At 41.3% G+C, this 19,862-nt stretch overlaps 1 protein-coding gene across 1 annotated transcript in view; it reads right to left on the minus strand.

Annotated features, from left to right (window-relative positions):
* dock9b (dedicator of cytokinesis 9b) overlaps positions 1–19,862 on the minus strand; it is a 92,336-nt gene that overhangs the window by 21,091 nt on the left and 51,383 nt on the right. The window contains exons 38-47 of the mRNA XM_073851840.1: positions 15,497–15,633; positions 14,950–15,056; positions 14,725–14,862; positions 8,295–8,477; positions 7,926–8,039; positions 5,804–6,019; positions 5,522–5,579; positions 3,040–3,146; positions 1,661–1,783; positions 1,459–1,572 (exon numbers count right to left, since the gene is read on the minus strand). Coding sequence (XP_073707941.1) covers positions 1,459–1,572; positions 1,661–1,783; positions 3,040–3,146; positions 5,522–5,579; positions 5,804–6,019; positions 7,926–8,039; positions 8,295–8,477; positions 14,725–14,862; positions 14,950–15,056; positions 15,497–15,633 — 1,297 coding nt within the window. The remainder of the gene's footprint in view (positions 1–1,458; positions 1,573–1,660; positions 1,784–3,039; positions 3,147–5,521; positions 5,580–5,803; positions 6,020–7,925; positions 8,040–8,294; positions 8,478–14,724; positions 14,863–14,949; positions 15,057–15,496; positions 15,634–19,862) is intronic.

A 19,862-nucleotide genomic window follows, 5' to 3' on the forward strand; every position in this document is an offset into this window, starting at 1 on the left:
TAGGTGATCTTTTCCACCTTCACTTAGAAGATTGTTGTTGGGCAAGTTTCTGATAAATGAGTAAGCATTCTTCCAGTGTAAATATGGATTCTTATATAACTTTTGGGGGCTTTGATCTTTTTTCTTCTTGCAAAATAAAATATTTTTGCAGCTAAATTTCAATAGATGGTCCCAAAGTTCAAAAAAGCTTTTTCTGACACTGAGTAAAAAATGCAAAAAAAATTTTTTTTTAATTTCACAATTCTGACTTTTGTTCTCTGAATTGGGTGATACAAACTCTGACTTCTGACTTTTTGTGAGATATAAACTTACAATTGTGAGTTATAAAGTCAGAATTGCAATATATACTTGTAATTCTGATAATTTTTTTCCCTAGAACTGTGTGATATAAACTCGCAGTTACAAGTTATAAAGTCAGAATTGTGACTTTATATCTCGCAATTCTGACTTCATAACTTGCAATTGCGAGTTTATATCAGGAGTTTATATTTTTTCAGAACTGCGTGATATAAACTCACCATTGCTAGAAATAAAGTCAGAATTGCAAACTCCCAAATTCTGACTTTTTTCTCACAAAAGCAAGTTTGTTTCTTGGAATTTTCTAGCAATTGAGATTATAGCTCGCAATTCTGACTTTTTTCTCACAATTCTGATTTTTTTTCTCTCAAAATTGTGAGAAATAAACTTACAATTGTTATAACTTGCAAAGTTACACATTTTATTTCCAATTCTGAATTTTCATTGAGTTTGTATCATGCAATTCTGAATTTTTCTCTCAAAATTGTGATATAAACTCACAACTACAAGAAATAAAGTCTGAATTCTGACTTTTTTTCCCTCAAAAATGCAAGTTTTGTAGTTTGCAATTCAGACTTTTTCCTTGAAATATTATAGAAATAAAGTCAGAATTGCACGATAAAAACTCGCAATTAATGGCAGTTTTTTTTCCGCAATTGCGAGTAATAAAGTCCAATTTTAAGCGGGGAAAAAGACGTTCTCAGAATTGAGAGTTTAAATCTAACAAGTTATATCTATCTATAAAGTCAGGATTGTGAGATATAAATTCACAATTGCGACTTTATTTCTCACAATTCTGACTTTATAACTCGCAATTGCGAGTTTATATCACAATTTTGAGAGAAAAAAAGTCATTGTTGAGTGAGACAAACATAATTTTGAGATAAAAAGTTGCAATTGCTTTTTTGAAAACATTTATTCAGTTTTGGAAACTGGCTTCCATACAAAGGTCATTTTTTGGGCTGAGGAGGAAGTTTGAGTGATAAAAGTCACAGTATGTTTTAATAATGCACCAAACTTTTTTTTAAAACCTTAATTTCAAACCTCATGATATGACCCCTTTAAATTAAAATGCAGTTACATTGTTGCTAAAGTGCAGCTCAGTCCTCAGTCAAATTGTCTCTGTTAGCTTGAGTAGTTGAAACTATTGCATTGTCTTACCTGGCCGAAAAATGCCACTCTGAAGAAGGTCCCAAGTAGCCTCTTCCCAGAATGCATCACTTCCATCACTTTTGTGTAAGCCCGATGTAATGTGTCATACAGGTGGGCCAGTTTCTACACAAAAGCACAAAAACGCATTTGTGCTGTCCAAATATGGTGTATTTCTGGTAAATGTAAAGTGTGTGTGTGTGTGTGTGTGTACCTCAAAGTCTCTGCGTTGTTCGTAAATGGGAATGATGAGTTTATAGATATCTGAAATAAGTTCATAACGTTCAGCTTTCCATAAACCATCAGTACAAGCTTCCAACAACTCCATCAGCACCTCCTGTAGAAAGACGATGCATATGTATGGTTGAAGTCAAAAGTTTACTTGCTGAATCTGCTAAATGTGAATTATTTTTCTATAATAAGAGGGATCATGCAAAATGCAGGTTGTTTTTTTTATTTAGAACTGACCTGAAAAAGATATTTCACATAAAAGATGTTTACATGTAGTCCACAAGAGAATATAATAGTTGATTTTTTTTAAATAATTCTGTTCAAAAGTTTACATATACTTGATTCTTCATACTGTGTTGTTACCTGAATGATCCACAGCTGTGTTTTTTTGTTTAAGTGATCGTTGCTCATGAGTTCCTTATTTGTCCTGAACAGTTAAACTGCCCGCTGTTCTTCAAAAAAATCTTTCAGGTACCACAAATGTTTAGTTTTTTCTGCATTTTTGTGTATTTAAACCCTTTCCAGCAATAACAGTATGATTATAAGATCCATCTTTTCACACTGAGGACAACTGAGGGGCTCATATGCAAGTATCCCAGAAGGTTCCAATGCTCACTAATGCTTCAGAAGGAAAAACGATGCATTAACACAGTATTAAGAATCAAGTGTATGTAAACTTTTGAACAGGGTCATTTTTATAAATTCAATGTATGTAAACATCTTTTATGTGAAATATCTTATACAGGTCCGTTCTAAATAAAAAAATGTATAACACGCATTTTGTATTATCACTCTTATTTTAGTAAAATAATTAACATTTTGCAGATTCTGCAAGGTTTATGTAAATTTTTGACTTCAACTGCAATTTTGCATTTCAACAGTATTGCATTTACATGATACCTCTACATACAGCAAACCATCTTCCTTCAACAAATCATGCTACAGATAAAACTAATCTGTCATTTAGCTTACTCTAAGTATCCTAAAAGAGGATAATGGTTCCTAAAGTGCCTTCTTGAGGTTTCCTACAAAATGCCTAGGTTACTCAAAATCTGAAGTCCAAAAGTCCAACAGCTGAGATGATCTTTTATCACAAATGTAAGCACTTAACAACATGCAAATGTTACACAAAGAGTTCATTACACATGCAAACTGATTATTCACAGTGATGAGGGACTTCAGGTCTAATCAGGGCTCATTATCTGGACTTCCTTTACTACCACACCCACTGGAAAGGGCCAATTGATACTGATTAGATAAGAAATCTGAGAACATTTTCTACCATGGATTATTACTGTCGTTATAAAAGAGAGTTCATTCCAGTGCTGATGCAGAGTCAATATAAAAGGGGCTGATTTGAACCTCATTGAAGTGAACATCCTGCATGCCCACATCCTCCATCATGGCTGCCTCTTCATCAATGTTGGGTGTGATCACACGAAATGCAGAGCACCCCTGCCGGAACATTCCTGCCAAAGAGAAGGGATAGTAAGCAGGTTTAATTAACTGCAAAACCTTTACAAACAAATCAGGCATTTGAACACACACTAATTATTCTGGGAAACATCACACCTCAAGAACAAATCTCTGTAAATAATGTTCACACTGCATAATAAGTGAATGTGTTTGTGTGTGTGTGTGTGTGTGTGTGTGTGTGTGTGTGTGTGTGTGTGTGTGTGTGTGTGTGTGTGTGTGTGTGTGTGTGTGTGTGTGTGTGTTTGTGCATACATGTGTTCAATTTCCTGACCCTGTATTATTAGTGCTGTTATCACACATAGATTACCTACCGTAAAAGAAAAACACAAAGAACTCCGTATTGCAAAATACAGTTGAACCTTGAACAAGATGCATTTATAAATCTGTGTCTCTCTGTGTGTTTGTGTATGTGTGTGCGTGCATTCAAGCATGGACAGAAAATGTTAAATCACCTTTCACCTAAATACTAGAAAAATAAGCTCAAAATGCTTTTAAAGCATATTTGATAAGCCAGCCAAAAAGGATTTTTTAAGATTTATTACTTTGACCAAACCTATCAATATATGATATACTGTATCTCATGCATTGTGACTTCAGCATGCTTGCTTTTACAAGGCATATTGGTTTAAAATGTGAAACTGTCTTCAATTAATGATTCAAGTAAAGTACTTCCACATAAATTAATCACAAACTTTGTGCAATAATGCAACTGAATATCCATTTCAGGGGGCAAATAAATTTGTTACCTACTGAATCACTACTATTTCTTTTTTTCCAAAAATAGGTTTGATATATTCTTTGCATTCTTGACCAAATTTAACATCTTTAACAAAATTGAAGCAAAAATGTGAAAATGACTATGACCTGCTTTTTTCAAAGGAAACATGGCAAGATAATATAAATAAGATTTATTCATTTTGTCTATGACATACAATTATTCAATTTAAAGTAGTTTGCCGCCCAAACTGGACAAAAATGTATCCTTCTCCTATTTTTGCAATATTCAGTTTAACCCCTCAATTCTCACCCCTCATTTTTGAACATAGACGTGAAAGTGCACTACCCAAACTTAAATTGTTATAATTCATGAACGTTTTTGAACCTAAGGTTGGTCTGTTTTAAATGAGACATTCAGCAGATAATTGCAGAAGTGAATCATTTAAAAAAAAAATACAAGTATAAAAAAGTCATAGAAGTTTAAATTTATTGTAAAAAATTATTTGACAAAACTGGTTTTACTCCAAAATTGCAAAAAACAATTAAAACCCTCCTGTTAAAACAAACCCTTGTTTATTAATCTATTACTATTCCAACATAATGTGTAACAAAAAACATTGGTAAAATATCTTTATAGGAGTCTTAGACCTTTCCAACGATATATAGTTTGTTATGATTAGATTATGATTTAATTGTAATATAGTGAAGGCTTAAGGGTTAACTATGGAACTCTGTTTAGATAATATTGCAAAAAATATGATTTCTTTTTCCACTTTAATAGCTAGACGTATTGCGTAATATTACGTAAGTGGACAAATTTCCACCTGCTTTTAGTTACTTGATTAGGGATCTTATGCATGGTCTCGCAGGCTGTAGTCAAACTTTTGTCAGTTTTTGGCAGCCATGTGTACACATATATGTGCATATATGTACATATAATATAGGAAAATGGCCAATTTTATATGTCACATATATTACAAACCTATATCAAAACCTATATTAAAACATATATGTTTATATAGGTTATTTCCATGTGGGCAAATTCTTGAAATAAATCACTCCCTCAGTGTTTGATTAGTTTTGTTCAAAATGTTATTTTCATTTCAAAGTAATCAAATAACACAATGTAATCTGTACAAGTAGTTCAAACTAATATCATTTATAGAATATGTAATGAAATCATATCTGACATATAATGTAAAGCTTCATTGTTAAACACTTCCCTTATGTATATGAATTTCTTTGAATTTGTATTGAATTGCAATTCTGCTTCCTTTAATTCAAATTCGAATTGTAATTCTAGATCCTGTTTTTGACATCAATTCAAATTCAAGAATTGAATTGGAATTTAGGAGTCATTCTCAATTCAATTCTGAATTGTGCACAAGCCTGATGTTTATGTACAATACTGATAATATGGTTCATAATAGATTAAGAATGATATAATGTGTAATAATGGTGCAGTGGGGATGAAGAGCTCAAATGGAGCAAGAAAAAAACAGTTTTTCATCTTGACCTTATTTTGAAATTGTTGTTATATTATGTAAAATACCAATAAAAGGTCTTACAGAGTTAAAGTACACAAAAGTGAATTTCTAACCCAGAGCTACATGCAAACTGTATTTACTATGCCCCCTAGTGGACTCCTCACCTTTCCTCTTCAGGTACTCTGCCACAAGTGCTGCCACATGCACATAACACATTGCTGCCTAAAGAAAAAACAAGCCAAGTCACTGACGTAGCATTATCCACCCACCACTGTTGTACTATACCACCAAACAAACTGATGCTGAATAATCTCTAAAACACAAATACTGAGTGAAAAACAGCTAATTTAAGGAGCTAAATATAGGTTATGTTTAAACAAAGTTTATTTATTTTTTAGCTTTAAAGACCCCTTCATTTATCACTTAGCATATCATGGGCATCTTACCTCAGACAGATCTCCATTCTTGACGTGGATTTTAGCCATACTATCCAGCCAGGTTTTGCGCAGCTCAGGGGTGCTGGTGTAGGATTTGGCCAGGCTGTACTGCAGGTCCACCAGCATCTCTGGGTCTTTTTCATGTTCCTTCATCTGCTCAGTGGCCATCAGTACCGTTCGGATCCGCTTGGTCAGGTCCTTCACATCCGAGGGGAAAGCAGTGTGCTGAAAGAACAGGAAGAGAGAATGTAGAACAGGCAAACAGTCATGTCTGACATGACATATGCATTGATTTGAATATGAAAAACTGGTTATCTTGAGCTTACAGTGTTCATTGTTATTCTGACATCTATATTTATTATTAACATGTATGTTCTTAGTAGATACTTTCTACTAAGGCTGGAACACAAGACATGACTTTTGCCCAGATTTTAGGCCCAATTTGCAGTCTTGAGAATATATTTTTTGCTAAAAGTAATAGCCAGTGTAGATATTTTGGGAAAATTCCAGCATTTACTCAAATAGCAACCTACAGCAAGGGAAAAAATTATTCAATCCCCTGCTGATTTTCGATGTTTGCCTACTGACAAAGAAATGATCAGTCTATAATTTTAATGGAAGGTTTATTTGAACAGTGAGACACAGAATAACAACAACAACAACAACAAGCAGAAAAACACATTTTAAAAAGTAATAAATTGCATTTTAATGAATGAAAAAAGTATATGACCCCTTTGCAAAACATTACTTAGTACTTGGTGGCAAAACCCTTGTTGGCAATCACAGAGGTAAGACATTTCTTGTAGTTGGCCACCAGGTTTGCACACATCTCAGGAGGGATTTTGTCCCACTCCTCTTTTTGCAGATCCTCTCCAAGTCATTAAAGGTTTCAAGGCTGACGTTTCGGCTCCCTCCACAAATTTTCTATGGGGTTAAGGTCTGGAAACTGGCTAGGCCACTAGGCCACATGTGCTTCTTCTTGAGCCACTCATTTGTTGACTTGGCCGTGTGTTTTGTCTCATTGTCATGCTGGAATAACCATCCATGACCCATTTTCAGTGCCCTGGCTGAGGGAAGGAGGTTCTCACCCAAGATTTGATGGTACATGGCCCAGTCCATCATCCCTTTGATGCAGTGCAGTTGTCCTGTCCCCTTAGCAGAAAAACACCCCCAAAGTATAATGTTTCCAACTCCATGTTTGATGGTGAGGATGGTGTTCTTGGGGTCATAGGCAGCATTCCTCCTCCTCCAAACACTGCGAATTGATGCCAAAGAGCTTGATTTTGATCTCATCTGACCACAACACTTTCACCCAATTCTCCTCCAATTCGTTCAACGGGAAACTTCAGAGGGGCCTGCACTGTACATGTGCTTCCTTGAGCAGGGTGACCCTGCGGGTGCTGCAGGATTTCAGTCCTTTATGGCGTAGTGTGTTACCAATTGTTTTCTTGATGACTATGGTCCCAGCTGTCTTGAGATCACTGACAAGAATCCCCTGTGTAGCTCTGGGCTGAATCTTCCCAGTTCCCATGATCATTGAAACTCCACAAGCTGAGATCTTACATGAAGCCCCAGACTGAGGGAGATTGACAGTTATTTTGTGTTTCTTCCATTTGCAAATCGCACCAACTGTTGTTACCTTCTCCCCAAGCTGCTTTGAAATGGTCTTGTAGCCCATTCCAGCCTTGTGTTGGTCTACAATCTTGTCCCTGACATTCTTGGACAGCTCTTTGGTCTTTGCCATGGTGGACAGTTTGGAATCTGATTGATTGATTGCTTCTGTGGACAGATGTCTTTTATACAGGTAACAAGCTGAGATTAAGAGCACCTAGGAGAGTGCTCCTAATCTCATTTTGTTACCTGTATAAAAGACACCTGTCCACAGAAATCTTGCTGATTGATAGAGGATCAAATACTTATTCCACTCATTAAAATGCAAATCAATTTATAACTTTTTTGAAATGCATTTTTCTGGTCTCTCACTGTTAAAATAAACCTACCATTAAAATTATAGACTGATCATTTCTTTTTCAGTGGACAAACCTACAAAATCAGCAGGGGATTAAAACATTTTTTTCCCTCACTGTATGTATTTTGTATACACTGTATAAATGGAAATTTCAAATTTTACCTTCACAGTTTTATCACTGTTGGCACAGTTATTAATGATTGACAGTGACTGCTGGAAGCGTGTCCCTCCAATCCCAATGACATCAGCGATCAGCTGACTCACCGCAATCACCACCTAAGAAAAAATGTTCACCAGGTATTTCAGCCATATTGTGTTTTCACAAATTAGCAAACTGTGTTTTTCAAGTAAAAAAAGAGCCAGTATGGACTCCAGGTTACAAAAAGGCAGTCTAGATCAGTGGTTGTCAACCAGTAGGCCTCACCAAACTTCCAAGGGGCAGCAAGTTGACTTAAAATTATTTTTTTTGATTGACACTTTTGGTGTTTATTTGACCCCCCCCCCCCCATTACCCTCTTATGCCTCTCTTGCCTGCAGATGTGTGCGGACAAAGGACTTCCTGCCATTGTACTCAAAGTTGCTCTTCATGAGGAAATAGAGCAGGTGGGCGGCATCACTACGTATGGAGCTCAGTTTGGAATTGCAGCACTTCAGGATCTCATAACACAAACAGGCACACATATCTGCCCGTCCGTCAAAAAACGTACAGGGAAACTGAGAAAGAGAGAAAAAGACATGGAGAGCAGAATGAGATTTAAATAAAATAATGAACACAATTACGTGTTCATCATGTGTACAGTCATGTTGGACATTTACTATTCCATGAACTATTCCTTTAAAGGATTAGTTAACTCCTGAATTAAAATTTCCTGATAATTTACTCACCCCCATGTCATCCAAGATGTGCATGTCTTTTTTTCTTCAGTCGAAAAGGAATTAAGGTTTTTGATGAAAACATTTCAGGATTTTTCTCCATATAGTGGACTTCAATGGGGATCAACAGGTTGAAGGTCCAAATGGCAGTTTCAGCACAGTTTTAAATGGCTCTACATGATCCCAGACGAGGAGTAAGGATCTTAACTAGTAAAACGTTCTGTCATTTTCTAAAAAAATACAATTTATATACTTTTTACCCACACACAAATGCTCAACTTGCATCTACGTCAGCTCGTAGCTTTGTCACGGTTAGTTCTTCATCTGTGTACTCAGGTTCAAAAAGGTATAACAAACTTAATTATTGTCCAACATTGTTGTTTTACCTTTTTTGTAAGGGCCGTTTGACTTTATTTGTACATTCGCTTTGTAAAAACTGAGCCGGTACTTCCAACTACGACACGCATGACCTTTTCAACGTGACTACGTAATGCGTGAAGTCATGGACGCAGAGCTAGTGCAAGATTTGTGGTTAAAAAGTATATACATTTTTAGTTTTTTAGAAAATGATCAATCATTTGGCTAGATAAGATCCTTATTCCTCAGCTGGGATTGTGTACAGCCCTTTGAAACTGCACTGAAACTGAAACCCGCTGACCAACATTGAAGTCCACTATATGGAGAAAAATCCTGAAATGTTTTCCTCAAAAACCTTAATTTCTTTTCAACAGAAGAAAGAAAGACATGCATATATCAGAAATGTTTGTATTTTGCTAACTTTAATTACTATTTTACTTGTTTGATTGATATATATATATATATATATATATATATATATATATATATATATATATATATATTGTGGCGGGAGTCCCGAGGAACAATCAGCGTCGCCCTGGCAACTCATCAGAAACACCTGCAACCACTCAACACGGACCAATCGATCACGGCGAGATCTGCTTTATAAACGAGCCCCAAAGGACAGAAGGGTGAGAAGCTTCTCCAAAGAGCCAAAACGCTTACCGCCTCTCTCTATCGTTCCTTCCACAGACTCGCCGTGACGATTGGGCCGCACCAAGCCTGGACCTTTTCACTCGGGGTGACCGCACGTTCCTGCACTCACCCCTCACTGGCCACAGTCACCGAAGAGCACCAAGGGATAGAGGATTCACGAGGCACCAAGCACCGAAGACGCCACATCGCCCTTTCCCCGTATTATTTCCTTCACTTCCGCACTGTTTTTCAATAAACGCACCCTCCGGGGCTCACCAAAGTCTGTTGTTCTGTCGTGCTATTCCCCGCCCGGCCACAAGGTGGTGGAGAATGCGGGCAAGTGACGGGCCTGGGAAGCCGACGAACAAGACACTCTTTGTTTACACCGCCATCTTGCCTCGTTTCTCACTTCCGGTTTTTCTGTTTTTCAGGCGCGCTCCTCCCCGGCAGAATGGAGGACATTGTGAAACAGCTGGCAGAGGTTAGCGTCCGCCAGCAACAATGTTTTGAGCTTTTGACCGAACAACATGGCCAAATTCAAGGTTATTTAGCAGAACTACGCCTACCAGCCGCTCAACATGTTCCCCTACCTGATCCCCGCGTCACTGCCGCTCGGCTCTTACCCAAGCTGACCGCAGATGATGATATTGAGGCTTACCTCAAGATGTTTGAGTCAGTCGCTCGCACAGAGGGCTGGGCTAGAGGTACTTGGGCTGCAGTGCTGGCACCGTTGCTTTCGGGGGAAGCTCAGCGTGCTTACTTTTCATTACCTGCGTCTTCTCAAAGTAATTATAATGAACTGAAAAGAGAAATTTTAGGTCGCTTAGGGCTATCAGCGACCACCGCCGCCCAGCGCTTTCATGAGTGGGAATTCAAAGCGCGGTTGCCAGTACGCACCCAAGCCGCTGATCTGATGCGGTTAGCCGAACACTGGCTGTTGGAGGACTCGCCATCCCCCTCCCAAGTCGCCGAGCGGGTAGTGGTTGACCGGATGCTGAGAGCGCTGCCGCGCTCGATGAGGCAGGCTGCCGGCATGCGGGGCCCCAAGTCCATCGCAGAGCTCATTGAGGCGGTCGAACTGGCGGACGCTGCCTACCATCGGGAAGCCGGGGAGCGAGCGCCGCCTTTTCCCCGGAGGGTGCCCCAGGAGCGACGGCCGCCAGAGGGCATCCCACGGCCAGTGCGCAGACCGTCCAGCCCCCGCGATGAACCGATGCCCACGGACCCACCATCTCCGCCTGTGAAGCCTTGGATGGCGGGCTGTGTGGTTCATCGTAGGACCCCCCGTGGAGCCCCGACGACCACGGTGAAAATTCAAGGCCGCCGCTGTCAAGCCTTACTGGACTCAGGAAGTGCCGTGTCCCTAGCAAGACCCGGCACACTGGAACCCCGGCCCAGTCCCAAAGCTGTAATGCCCATTACTTGTGTCCACGGGGATACCCGCCAGGTATTCACTAACCTTCTCACCTTCCACAAAGGTCGTCAAGCCTGGACCCTGGAAGTTGGCGTCCTCAAGGACCTACCTGTACCGCTGCTACTGGGACGGGACTGGCCGGGGTTGGAGGCCGCCCTAGCCGAAGCCACACAGCCCGCCCGTCCTCGCCGGCGTCCACGTCGCCAACCGTCGCGGGGGTCTGAGAGCCCGCATAGCCTGCTGACGTCCGACAGTGGAAGAGAGGGTGAGTCCCCCGCCCGTAATACTAACCTTTTCCATGATGTTTTCCAGCAGGTTACGGGTGGGGGAGACTTTGGAAGAGCCCAAAAGGAAGACGACAGACTGAAACACTGCTGGCGGCAAGTACGCATCCTCGAAGGCCAGGAGGTCCTTCCGGCCCCTCACCCTCTCCCACACTTCGTCGTGCAAAACGGTCTGCTGTACTGTGTCGCGGAGCGCCGGGGGGAGGTAAAGCGTCTTCTCGTTGTCCCCAAGGAGAAAACTGAGACGGTCCTGGAGCTGGCACATGCTCACCCCATGGCTGGACACCTGGGCGCCCAGAATACCGTGCAACGTATCCGTGATAGGTTCCACTGGCCGGGACTCGAAGCAGAAGTCAGGAGGTTCTGCCAGGCCTGCCCAGAGTGCCAACGGACGTCCCCGCGGAAACCTCCCCCCAGCCCACTCATCCCTTTACCCATCATTGGGGTGCCCTTTGAGCGGATCGGGATGGACATCGTAGGGCCGTTGCCGAGGTCTGGCCGGGGCCACGAGCATATCCTCGTCATTGTAGACTACGCCACCCGGTATCCAGAGGCAGTTCCGCTACGCCAAGCCAACGCAAAAGCCATCGCCCGGGAGCTGTTCCTGCTGTGCAGCCGGGTGGGCCTGCCGTCGGAGATACTGACCGACCAGGGAACGCCCTTCATGTCCCGGCTAATGGCTGACCTCTGCCGGCTGCTGAAGGTACGACAAATCCGCACATCAGTCTACCACCCTCAGACCGACGGGCTCGTCGAGAGGTTCAATCAGACCCTGAAGCAGATGTTGCGGAAAGTAGCTGCTGAGGACAAAAAGGACTGGGACCTCCTCCTCCCCTATGTCCTATTTGGGATTCGAGAAGTGCCCCAGGCGTCCACGGGGTTCACCCCATTTGAACTCCTCTTTGGACGACAACCCCGCGGCCTCCTCGACGTGGCCCGAGAGGCCTGGGAGCAGCAGCCGGCAGTCTACCGGACCGTCATTGAGCATGTGCAAGATATGAGGAGTAAAATCGACCGCGTCATGCCATTAGTCCGGGAACATCTGGTGAAGTCCCAGCAAGCCCAGCAACGTCTGTACAACCGGGCGGCCCAACCGCGGGAATTCCACCCAGGTGACAAGGTGATGGTCTTGGTCCCCAACGTAGCCTGTAAGTTCCTGGCACAGTGGCAAGGACCCTATACGGTGGAGGAACGAGTCGGCCCGGTGAACTACAGGGTAAGACAGCCCGGCCGAAGACAAGCGGTACAACTGTATCATATCAACCTGCTAAAGAGATGGGTCGGGGACCGAGACCACGTGGCCGCCCTGGCCGTCCAAGAACCCGCGGTTGTGGACGCCAACCCTAACCTCTCGGCCGCCCAGAAGACGGAGCTGCGGCACCTGGTCGGTCAGTTCCAAGATGTCTTCTCCGACACCCCCGGCCAGACTAACGTCCTCTCCCATGACATTCATACTCCTCCAGGCGTCGTCGTCCGGCAACGGCCCTATCGAGTCCCAGAGGCCCGCCGGCAGGCTATAGAGCAGGAGGTCCAAAAAATGCTCAAACTGGGGGTAATTGAGCCATCCCGGAGCCCCTGGTCCAGCCCGATCGTCCTCGTCCCGAAGCCCGACGGCACCCTGCGCTTCTGCAATGACTACCGGCGCCTAAATGAAGTCTCTGCCTTCGACAGTTACCCCATGCCCCGAGTGGATGAACTCCTGGAGCGCCTGGGAAGGGCCCGGTATATCACAACGCTCGACCTGACAAAAGGCTATTGGCAAGTCCCCCTTTCTGCAGAAGCTCGACCAAAGACAGCCTTCTCCACTCCATCTGGCCACTGGCAATACCGGACCCTTCCCTTCGGCTTGCATGGGGCACCCGCAACATTTCAACGTCTCATGGATGTCGTCCTTCGCCCCCATCAGACATACGCGGCGGCGTACCTTGACGACGTCGTCATCCACTCGGAGGCGTGGGAGGACCATTTGGAGCGGCTCCGCAGGGTGCTGTCCGAGCTCCGTCGGGCTGGGCTGACCGCCAACCCCCGCAAGTGTCACCTAGCCTACAGCGAAGCACGGTACCTGGGGTTCACGGTCGGGAGAGGACTCGTACGACCACAGGAAAACAAAGTAAAGGCCATCCTGGACGCCCCCCGGCCCACCAACAAGACCCAGGTACGTGCCTTCCTGGGGTTGGCGGGCTATTACCGGTGTTTTATCCCCAGTTTCTCCTCTATAGCTGCCCCCCTGACGGACCTGACCAGGAAGGGACAGCCAGAACGGGTCCACTGGAGTGATGACGCCGAGCGAGCCTTTACACGCATTAAGGAAGCTTTGACCACGGAACCCGTCCTAAGAGCTCCAGACTTCAGCTGTCCCTTCCTGCTCCAGACGGATGCCTCCGACACGGGGTTGGGAGCCGTGCTCTCCCAGGTCCAGGAGGGAGAGGAGCATCCTGTCGTGTACATCAGCCGTAAGCTGTCCCAGGCCGAGAGGAAATACGCGGCCGTGGAGAAAGAAGCCCTCGCCATCAAGTGGGCAGTCCTGGAGCTGAAATATTACTTACTGGGTCGACATTTTACTCTCTTTACAGATCACGCCCCCCTGCAGTGGATGGCCCGAGCAAAAGACACGAACGCCAGAGTCACAAGGTGGTTCCTTTCGCTCCAGGACTTCCACTTCGATGTGCGCCACCGAGCCGGCACCAGCAACACCAACGCAGACGGGCTCTCTCGGTCCTGGGCAGCATACGCAGGTCTGTCAGGGGTCACTTCCCCCCCAACCCCAGTCTCCCCCTTTTCTTCTCTCCTCCAGAACCAGGACGTCGCTTGGGGGGGGGAGTGTGGCGGGAGTCCCGAGGAACAATCAGCGTCGCCCTGGCAACTCATCAGAAACACCTGCAACCACTCAACACGGACCAATCGATCACGGCGAGATCTGCTTTATAAACGAGCCCCAAAGGACAGAAGGGTGAGAAGCTTCTCCAAAGAGCCAAAACGCTTACCGCCTCTCTCTATCGTTCCTTCCACAGACTCGCCGTGACGATTGGGCCGCACCAAGCCTGGACCTTTTCACTCGGGGTGACCGCACGTTCCTGCACTCACCCCTCACTGGCCACAGTCACCGAAGAGCACCAAGGGATAGAGGATTCACGAGGCACCAAGCACCGAAGACGCCACATCGCCCTTTCCCCGTATTATTTCCTTCACTTCCGCACTGTTTTTCAATAAACGCACCCTCCGGGGCTCACCAAAGTCTGTTGTTCTGTCGTGCTATTCCCCGCCCGGCCACAATATATATATATATATATATATATTTTTTTTTTTTTTTTTTTACTCTAAACTGTTAGGGTGTCTTTTGGGGATATTCTTCTCTCATATCCCATTAACCAACACTGAAGTTTGCTGTTTTGATTACCTTGAAAATGAAGGTACGTAGGGAGGTGAAGACCTGCTTCAGTGCCGTCTCTGACTGGGGGATCTGCAGGAAACAAAGGTGCACCTGGAAAACCTTCTTCATCAGTGGATTATGACCCAAATCTGCACACAGCTGCGTCTGTGGATACATGGTTTAACATGAGAGTGCTTCAAAGAAGAACTGAACTTCTACTAATAAGCACACACTCCTACTTGTTGTCTGTACCTTAAAGCCCATAATGAAGACACTGAGTGTGTCCAGCACAGTCAAGCACACCTCTGTTGAGACATTAGCCTCCAGGAGACACGCGTCAGCATCACCATGGCAATACGCTGGAGGGGAATGAGGAAAAGAAGATGATATCATTTAATAACTAAACTGAACAGAAGTGAGATAAGCTGCTTTGGCCTCTCAGTATTGCTTTGCTCTTTCCGTTTGGACTACACGAGTGGTTCTCACACCTGGTCCAGGAAAACTGTTAGTATTTCAGAACCAAGATTGAAAACCACTGGACTACAACATTTTGCATTGAAGGTGTGCCAAAGTATGACATGTAAAATATGCATAGCACTATGCTTTTTGGTCCCCTTGAAACCCTAGAAGCTCTTACCGGTAAGTCTACAAAGATCCCAAGAACAAATTCTCAGACTGAAACATACACACACAGTGTAACTTCTATGATTGTTGAAGCACATTAGATAAAAGTTCATCTTAGAGAGGTTGTTAAAGATGAGGAGTAATCAAGAAATGATTGTGTGTAAATATGTCTTACTGTGGTTGAAAGTGTGTGCATTCTCCAGGCTGCCCAGCTGATGTAAACGTGTGTGCATGACGCCCCCTCTGTTACGAGACACAGGAAGAGTCAACGACTTCCTGTCCGGAGCCATAAACCCCACCCCATCCTGGCTTCTGAGGGAAAACAAAGCCTTTATTAGAGGTATGGTGAGCTGTCAATCATAGACATATAGTATAAAAATACAAATACAAATATGTAAGGGTCATATCATAGATGCTATGAGGTCTGCATATTTATTTTTAGACGATGATCCAACCTCTCTCTAACCCTTTTTTATTTTATTTATTTTATTTTAAATTTAGTTTTTTTAGTTTTTTATTCTTGCTGTACTGTACAAAAGTTTCTGATTTATTACAATTTGTATGTTAATACATTTTTTAAAATGCAATTTATTCAAATGATAGCAAAGCTAAATTTTTAGCAGCCATAACTCCAGTCTTCAGTGTCACATAATGCTGATTGGATCATTTATTGAACATTATTATCAATGTTAAAAACCGTTGTGCTGCTTAATATGTTGTAATGGTTGTGTACACCAGGCTTGTGCACAATTCAGAATTGGCCGCCATTCAATTCATGAGTTGAAATTTGAATTGAATTGACTCCGCCCCACAGGAAGTTGAATTTGAATTGGAGTTGGAATGAAGGAAGTGGAATTAAATTCATGGCAATTCAAAGACATTCCACACAGTCATACAACAGAAAGAATGTGTTGAATCTCACATACAATTACATTAATTTTGTAATTTAATAGCATAATTTCATTACACATGACTAGTCACTCCTCAACCCTGCATACATTTTGTTCCAACATATAAATAATGATCAAATTCTTGAAATAAATTACTCACTCAATGTTTGATTAGTTTTGTTCAAAATGTTATTTTCATTTCAAAGTAATCAAATAACACAATGTAATCTGTACAAGTAGTTCAAACTAATATCATTTATAGAATATGTAATGAAATCATATCTGACATATATTGTAAATCTTCATTGTTAAACACTTCACTTTTATGTATATGAATTTCTTTGAATTTGTATTGAATTGCAATTCTTCTTCCTTTAATTCAAATTCGAATTGTAATTCTAGATCCTGTTTTTGACATCAATTCAAATTCAATTCAAATTCAAGAATTGAACTGGAATTTAAGAGTCATTCTCAATTCAATTATGAATTTAATTGAGCCTCTTGAAACAATATATTCAATATTTATAGTCAATATATTTTGCACAGTCTATTCTTCAATAAAAGCCTCTTTGCAAAGCCTGCATTGTTTTATGACAGGTTCACAAAACAATCAATGCTAAATTGTGATACACTATCAAGATTGGACTGAAATGACCAAGGACTGTATCTGTAGATTAGTTTCAACAGACGGTTTTGTAGTCTCGTGAGGACATCTTGAAGCTCAGAAATTCTTATTCATTCTTAAAATATCAAAGAAAGCTTGATTCCTCATGATATGACCCCTTTAAAACACCTGCATTCACTATGGTTGACTTCTACACTATTGAGGACATTGTATATTCCTTGCATCATATTATACATTTTTTTACAGTTCTTTCTGGTCCTCGAATATGATTGGCTGATAAGAGCGTGATATTAGAGTGATAACAGAACTGATAACAACTGTCTCACCATTTGTATCAGTCCGCTTGTGGTTTTTCTCACAGGGAGTGTAATAGCAGATGGCCAAATCTTTGAAACGCTACTCGGGCAGGCAAGTGCAGCTCCTATCTCTTTGAATGGGGAAACATCAAATTCTCCAAAACTGTTCACCAAGCTTACAATTAAATTTCATATTTTAAATCTCCAAAGAAATCCAACAAGAACTGCCTCATAAATATGGTTCCTTGTGCTCCGATAGCGTTAAAAAAACGCTTATTTTTCCGGCTAGATGAGCCAGTGCACATGTGCAGTACTGAGCGCACGTTAGAGCGCCGATTGTTTCTATAGCAACCGGGACTTCTAACCGCAGCTGCAGTGACGCGCTGACTTTACTAATCAACAATTGGCTCTTTCACTAAGAAGGCGGGGCTTCGCGGCCATAATGAACGTTGCATTTTTCCCCATTCAAAACTACACGAGTGACATGTCTTGGGTATTCTATAGTCTTTGTTGTTAATTAATATGTCATTGTGGTTATGATATAGAATTAGTCAGTCATGTGCCAATGTGTTGAAGCCATGCATTTAAACTTCCAGTTGTCTGTTTTAATTAATCATTAGCTAATGATTTGCAAAGATATCATTATGTTATGACTTTACTTATTGAGGCACATAACTATTAACTAATTGTTAAGTTATATAGTTATATCTAATGATTAATTAAAGCAGACAACTGCAAGTTGAAATACATGACTTACAAGACGAATACATTAATTTACACTATTAGTTAATAAAAGGGGTTATTAGGGAATTAATACACAATTTATTGATTACTTAATCTATAAATCATACAGAATGTTCATTAGTTGCTGATGTAGTAATCACTAATAAATTGTTTAGATCTTCATTAATTATACATTAACTCGTGATTATCTGTGCATTAATTAAACATGAATTAATGCACATGTGTGCACACGTATTGTAAAGTGTTACCAATTCTTGAAATAAATTACTCGCTCACTGTTTGATTAGTTTTGTTCAAAATGTTATTTTCATTTCAAAGTAATCAAATAACACAATGTAATCTGTACAAGTAGTTCAAACTAATATCATTTATAGAATATGTAATGAAATCATATCTGACATATATTGTAAAGCTTCATTGTTAAACACTTCACTTATGTATATGAATTTCTTTGAATTTGTATTGAATTGCAATTCTGCTTCCTTTAATTCAAATTCGAATTGTAATTCTAGATCCTGTTTTTGACATCAATTCAAATTCAATTCAAATTCAATGAATTGGAATTTAGGAGTCATTCTCAATTCAATTCTGAATTGTGCACAAGCCTGTCTTCTGGAACTTGTTGCTAGCTCTGATGTCTCTATAGTGGCTAAACATGAGATATAATTTTTTGGGGTAAATCTAACAGCAAGTATTTTCTCTCATTAATGTATTATTTGTTTCAGAGCAAATAGTTTTGGCCGAGGGCAACTTAAACGCTTAAATACTAGTACATTTTGTCTAAAAAACTCTTAGACTCCTGATGAAGGTCGTGTGACCGAAACGTTGTGTCAATAAATATCACTTCTTTGCAAGTTACGATAGTGTGCGGGAATTGCTTGTCTGTTGAAACGATCCACCTGGTTGGTCTTATTATCCTACGCACCTATCACTTGCAGGTGTGCGATGGAGTTTGTTCTCTAAAAAACTCTTAAAACTACATTCCGTGACACAAAAACAGCATTATCTTTAAATTATAGTGGATTTTGGGTGTCCATCACCACACTTGCTGTGAGTAAGGCCACAAGCAGATTTGAGGACCAAACATAACTGTTGTATAAATATAAATATGATATGCCGCAAAGTTGCACCTGTATTATTGCTCATAAACCAATATGATGTTGTTGATGGTTTATAAAAGATATTAATACAGTGCATTAGATGTTGACACCTATTAGACATTTGACTGGTTATCCACTAGACAATGAGCAAGACATGTGATGATGTGCACATAGTTGTGAGCATATTATTGTACTTCATGTATTGAATGAATTGAATCTGCTCTTAGAGTATTGAGAAAGCATGAATGTGGAAATGTGTCAGCACACACACACACACACACACACACACACAGACAGAGCAGTGAGTTAGTTGAATGAGTCAGCATGCTGTTAGTGAAGGCCACTCAAAAGCTCACAGCAGCTCTTACCCTGTTCAGGGGTGCCAGGATGCTACAGTATCACTGACTAACTGAACCCTCGCCAGCATTTCAGCCAATAAAACATACACACATAAAGGAGTAGCGTCATTCAAGGTAGTGTAGGACTTGATGCCGTGTATGCATGTGCATATGTATGTGTGAGTGCATGTGAGTTCAAAGAAAGAGAGGTCAATGTAGACAGGGATATATGAGGTCTTGAGCTTGTCTGGTTTTACATATGAGAACTGGTCAAATCTTTTGTAAAGAAATTAGAACTAGGGCTATAAACTGATTATAAAAATGTAAGTGAATTCATCATTGATGACATCCAGATAATTTTGTAAATAAATGAATTGATAATTAATAAAAAAGAATGACAATGAATTACATTTATCAGTAAATTACTGATCATTACTAATTATTACCACAAGATGATGATAATTCAAACATATTAGGCTTCATTATAGTGGCAGACAAAAAAAAAAAAAAAAAACTTGAACAGAGATTGGAAAAAGTGGCTTTTCAAG

This window comes from Garra rufa, chromosome 12, assembly GCF_049309525.1.
Source record: "Garra rufa chromosome 12, GarRuf1.0, whole genome shotgun sequence".
NCBI classification, from domain to species: Eukaryota; Metazoa; Chordata; class Actinopteri; order Cypriniformes; family Cyprinidae; genus Garra; species Garra rufa.